Source organism: Monodon monoceros, unplaced genomic scaffold (assembly GCF_005190385.1).
Source record: "Monodon monoceros isolate NGI ecotype Baffin Bay Population unplaced genomic scaffold, NGI_Narwhal_1 Contig2341_ctg1, whole genome shotgun sequence".
Classification (NCBI taxonomy): Eukaryota; Metazoa; Chordata; class Mammalia; order Artiodactyla; family Monodontidae; genus Monodon; species Monodon monoceros.
The window spans coordinates 1,374-7,281 of NW_021698243.1; the positions used below are offsets into that span (position 1 = coordinate 1,374).

The 5,908-nt window shown below is 46.0% G+C and overlaps 1 protein-coding gene across 1 annotated transcript in view; it reads left to right on the forward strand.

The window, feature by feature from the left end:
* LOC114895628 (integrator complex subunit 6-like) overlaps positions 1-5,650 on the forward strand; it is a 6,967-nt gene extending 1,317 nt beyond the window's left edge. The window contains exons 2-3 of the mRNA XM_029223223.1: positions 3,835-3,928; positions 4,670-5,650. Coding sequence (XP_029079056.1) covers positions 3,835-3,928; positions 4,670-4,751 — 176 coding nt within the window. The 3' untranslated portion in view covers positions 4,752-5,650. The remainder of the gene's footprint in view (positions 1-3,834; positions 3,929-4,669) is intronic.
* Positions 5,651-5,908: the final 258 nt, after the last annotated feature.

The following is a 5,908-nucleotide window of genomic DNA, read 5'->3' on the forward strand; positions in this document are numbered from 1 at the left end:
GGTAATTATCGATATGTATGTTCCTATTCCCATTTTCTTAATTGTTTTGGGTTCGTTATTGTAGGTCTTTTCCTTCTCTTGTGTTTCTTGCCTAGAGAAGTTCCTTTAGCAGTTGTTGTAGAGCTGGTTTGGTGGTGCTGAACTCTCTCAGCTTTTGCTTATCTGTAAAGGTTTTAATTTCTCCATCAAATCTGAATGAGATCCTTGCTGGGTAGAGTAATCTTGGTTGCAGGTTTTTCTCCTTCATCACTTTCAATATGTCCTGCCACTCCCTTCTGGCTTGCAGAGTTTCTGCTGAAAGATCAGCTGTTAACCTTATGGGGATTCCCTTGTGTGTTATTTGTTGGTTTTCCCTTGCTGCTTTTAATATGTTTTCTTTGTATTTAATTTTTGACAGTTTGATTAATATGTGTCTTGGTGTATTTCTCCTTGGATTTTTCCTGTATGGGACTCTCTGTGCTTCCTGGACTTGATTAACTATTTCCTTTCCCATATTAGGGAAGTTTTCAACTATAACCTCTTCAAATATTTTCTCAGTCCCTTTCTTTTTCTCTTCTTCTTCTGGAACCCCTATAATTCGAATGTTGGTGCGTTTCATGTTGTCCCAGAAGTCTTTGTGACTGTCCTCAGTTCTTTTCATTCTTTTTTCTTTATTCTGCTCTGCAGTAGTTATTTCCACTCTTTTATCTTCCAGGTCACTTATCCGTTCTTCTGCCTCAGTTATTCTGCTATTGATCCCATCTAGAGTATTTTTCATTTCATTTATTGTGTTGTCCATCATTGTTTGTTTCATCTTTAGTTCTTCTAGGTCCTTGTTAAATGTTTCTTGCATTTTGTCTATTCTATTTCCAAGATTTTGGATCATCTTTACTATCATTATTCTGAATTCTTTTTCAGGTAGACTGCCTATTTCTTCTTCATTTGTTAGGTCTGGTGTGTTTTTCCCTTGCTCCTTCATCTGCTGTGTGTTTTTCTGTCTTCTCATTTTGCGGATCTTACTGTGTTTGGGGTCTCCTTTTTGCAGACTGTAGGTTCGTAGTTCCCGTTGTTTTTGGTGTCTGTCTCCAGTGGCTAAGGTTGGTTCAGTGGGTTGTGTAGGCTTTCTGGTGGAGGGGACTAGTGCCTGTGTTCTGGTGGATGGGGCCGGATCTTGTCTTTCTGGTGGGCAGGTCCACGTCTGGTGGTGTGTTTTGGGGTGTCTGTCGACTTATTATGATTTTGGGCAGCCTCTCTGCTAATGGGAGGGGTTGTGTTCCTGTCTTGCTAGTTGTTTGGCATGGATGTCCAGCACTGTAGCTTGCTGGTTGTTGAGTGAAGCTGGGTGCTGGTGTTGAGATGGAGATCTCTGGGAGATTTTCGCCATCTGATATTATGTGCAGCTGGGAGGTCTCTTGTGGACCACTGTCCTGAAGTTGGCTCTCCCACCTCAGAGGCACAGCACTAACTCCTGGCTGCAGCACCAAGAGCCTTTTCATCCACACGGCTCAGAAGAAAAGGGAGAAAAAGTAGAAAGAAAGAATTAGTAGAAGTAGAAAGAAAGAAAGAAAGGAGGGAGGGAGGGAGCAAGGAAGGAAGGAGGGAAGGAAGGAAAAAAATAAAGAAAGACGATAAAGTAAAATTAAGATAAAATATAATAAAGTTATTAAACTAAATAATTATTAAGAGGAAAAAAAACCCAAAAAACAAAAAAATGGATGGATAGAACCCTGGAACAAATAGTGGAAGCAAAGGTATACAGACAAAATCTCACACAGAAGCATACACATACACACTCACAAAAAAAGGAAAAGGGGAAAAATCATAAATCTTGCTCTCGAAGTCCACCTCCTTAATTTGGGATGATTCGTTGTCTATTCATGTATTCCACAGCTGCAGGGTACATCAAGTTGATTGTGGAGCTTTAATCCGCTGCTCCTGAGGCTGCTGGGAGAGATTTCCCTTTCTCTTCTTTATTCTCACAGCTCCCAGGGGCTCAGCTTTGGATTTGGCCCCGCCTCTGCGTGCGCTGGAGGGCGTCTGTTCTTCGCTCAGACAGGACGGGGTTAAAGGAGCCGCTGATTCGGGGGCTCTGGCTCACTCAGGCCGGCAGGAGGGAGGGGCACGGAGTGCGGGGCGGGCCTGCGGCGGCAGAGGCCGGCGTGACGTTGCACCAGCCTGAGGCGCGCCGTGCATTCTCCCGGGGGAGTTGTCCCTGGATCCCGGGACCCTGGCAGTGGCGGGCTGCACAGGCTCCTGGGAGGGGAGGTGTGGATAGTGACCTGTGCCCTTACACAGGCTTCTTGGTGGCGGCAGCAGCAGCCTTAGCATCTCATGCCCGTCTCTGGGGTCCGCCCTTTTAACCGTGGCTCGCGCCCGTCTCTGGAGCTGCTTTAAGCAGCCTTCTTAATCCCCTCTCCCGCACCAGGAAGTAAAGAGGGAAGAAAAAGTCTCTTGCCTCTTCGGCAGCTCCAGACTTTTCCCAGGACTCCCTCCCGGCTAGCCGTGGCGCACTAACCCCTTCAGGCTGTGTTCACGCCGCCAACCCCAGTCCTCTCCCTGCGCTCCGACCGAAGCCGGGGCCTCAGCTCCCAGCCCCGCCCGCTCCGGCGGGGGAGCAGACAAGCCTCTCGGGCTGCTCAGTGCCGGTCGGTCAGCCCTGATCCTCTGTGCGGGAATCTCTCCGCTTTGCCCTCCGCACCCCTGTTGCTGTGCTCTCCTCCGCGGCTCCGAATCTGCCCCCGTCTGCCACCCGCAGCCTCCGCCCGCGAAGGGGCTTCCTAGTGTGTGGACACTTTTGCTCCTTCACACCTCCCTCCCACTGGTGCAGGTCCCGTCCCTATCCTTTTGTCTCTGTTTATTCTTTTTTCTTTCGCCCTACCCAGGTACGTGGGGGGTTTCTTGCCCTTTGGGAGGTCTGAGGTCTTCTGCCAGCGTTCAGTAGGTGTTCTGTAGGAGTTGTTCCACGTGTAGATGTATTTCTGGTGTATCTGTGGGGAGGAAGGTGATCTCCGCGTCTTACTCTTCCGCCATCTTCCCGGAAGTTCCTCTCAAGGTATCTCTTGAGGTGCATTTTTGGGAAGTATTGGGCTTTCACATAATTTAAAATGATTCCTCTTGCTTTACCTAAAAAAGACCCAATACACCTTTCTCTCTCTTTTTCCCCTTACTTACTGTAATAGTTTCCTTTTGCTGCTGTAACAAGTTATCACAAACTTCGTGGCTCAAAACTGTATTATCTTAGAGTTGTGGAAGTCAGATCTGAAATTATTTTCACTGGGCTAGCACGAAGGTGTTGGCAGGCCAGGGTTCCTTCTGCAGGCTCTAGGGAGAATCTTTTTCCTTGCCTCTTCCAGCTTCTACAGGCTGCCTGTGTTCCTTCGCTCGTGGGCCCTTCCTCCATCTTCAAGCCAGCAACTTAGCCCCTTCTCTCCTCTCTAACCTCTGCTCCCACCCTTACATCTTTTCTTTCTGACCAGCTCTACTGCCTGCCTTTTATAAGGATATTTGTGGTTACGTTGGGCAACATGTATAAACATGGATAATCTCCCCATCTCAAGAGCCATAACTTAATCACATCTGCAAAGTAAGGTCTCTTTTGCCATATAAGGTAACATGTTCACAGGTTCTCAGAATTAGGACATGGACAACTTGGGGGGCCATTATTCAGCAGACCACATTTAATTAGTGTTTAGAGTTTCCCTAGCAGATATGTGCGGATATCTTGATTTGAGTGTTTCAAATACAAACTATACCTAACTTTCCACACACGAGGAATGATTACTGATGATGTGTAAAGATTGAATTTTATTTTTCATCCATATTTTTAAAAATACTAATTTTTTTTAATATCTGCAGAGTATGAAAGAATTTTCATTTTGCTTGAAGGAGTGCAAGGACCTCTTGCAGTGAGGAAACAATTTATTGAATTTACCATCAAGGAAGCTGCAAGGTGGGTGTAAAGAGGAACTCTTCATTGTGTTTTTTTTAAGCAGGAGTGCCCAATGCAAGACAGGCGGAGGGATTGGTTCTGCCTTGCTTTTCTTTTTTGTTTTAATTAATTAATTAATTAATATTTGGCTCCATTGGATCTTCGTTGCTCCTCATGAGCTTTCCCTAGTTGCAGCGAGTGCGGGCTACTCTTCGTTGCAGTGCGACGGCTTCTCATTGCAGTGTGACGGCTTCTCATTGCAGTGGCTTCTCTCGTTGTGGAGCACGGGCTCTAGGTGCACAGGCTTCAGTAGTTGTGGCACGCGGGCTCAGTAGTTGTGGCTCACGGGCTTAGTTGCTCTGCGGCATGTGGGATCTTCCCGGACCAGGGCTCGAACCCGTGTCCCCTGCATTGGCAGACGGATTCTTAACCACTGTGCCACCAGGGAAGTCCTGCCTTGCTTTCCTAAGCCCTGGCCCTCAGTCATAGCTACGGCTGTCTGCAGAGGCGTCTAGATTAATACTACCTGAGGCCAACTCATTCATCCAGGTCTGTGGAGCCTTTTGCACTCCTCACAGTCTGAGGTGGGCTTAGGCTCTCAGCTGGTAATCTCGGTATTAGCTAAGCCCTGTCTTTACACGGACATACATTTTCTATTTCCCACGTGGATGGCCAGTCCCACGTTGTATCCCACACGGTGCCTCACGCATCATAAATGCTTTAAGGACCTTTTGGATAATGAAATTTCTTCTTCGCTTTTAGGTTCAAAAGACGAGTCTTAATTCAGCACCTCGAGAAGCTACTAGAAGAAATAGAATCCCATCACCTTCCCAACAGCGTCTAATCACGTCAGCAGCAGATCACGATGTTAACGCAACGACCGAGGAGGAAAAAGAATGAGTGTTCTGTGCTGTAGGATAGAATGGGACATTGTTGATCATCCTACGGTGTTTCAGTCAAGGGAACTGCCTTCCAGAGGCTAAGAGAAAGCAGTGGAGCTTCTTGTTTTCAGATTCTCTGGCGGGAAAAGCTGGCTTTTGCCCTATGAGTGTTCTTTGAAAGTATTACTTGGTTGTTTTGTTGTTACTTTTCCCAATTGAGGAAGGTGATGTTATTAATCCAGCAGGTTAAAATCAGTAAACCCTGTCGCCCCTACCACATGTGATAAGGGTTCACTCTTGAACTTGGCCGTCCTGGGCACTTCCAGAGTGACTAGGGGCCACGTGCAGGTGGGGCACTACTTGGTGCTGTTACTATGTCCTTTAGAAAGAATAGGTGTTCAGAGGCCAACTGGTAATCTTGTGTGTGCTGAACAAAGTTTTCAACCGTTCCTAGTTGTGCCTTTAAAACCATGCAAGATTCAGGACAGTTTGGATCAAAGAGTAAGAAAGCTGCTATTTGGGTAAGTTATTTCTCCGTGGGAGAGGCAGGGGAAGTCACCAAACAATCTACCTCCAACTCTGTTCTATTTTGTCTAGAGACATTACAAAGTGCACCTGAGGCTGCCTCGACCCCTGACATTTGTTCTCACATGTGATGACAGAAAGTCTTCAGGTGGACTTGTGTATTCTGTGCTTCAGAAGCACTAAAAGACAAAATAATGCATATATTTCCTTTAATGTTTATACAAAGGTTTATATGGAGCAGTATTGTTATCTTTGTATTAATTTGCAAAATTTTAAGTGTACAAAGAGATTTTGACTTGCATATATAAAATAAATCATTTTATTGATTTTTCACAAGGTCCCTGATGCTAGAGAAATTTCTAGTTTTCTGTTTCTTCTGCTTTGTTATTCCTTTCAGAAAAAAAAAGTGCACACTGTTGTTGTTTTTATTAATAGATTTATTTTATTTCTTTACTTCTTTATTTTTTGGCTGCGTTGGGTCCTCCGTTGCTGCACGCGGGCTTTCTGTAGTTGCCGCGAACAGGGGCTACCCTTCATTGCGGTGTGCGGGCTTTCATTGCAGCGCCTTCTCTTGTTGTGGAGCACAGGCTCTAGG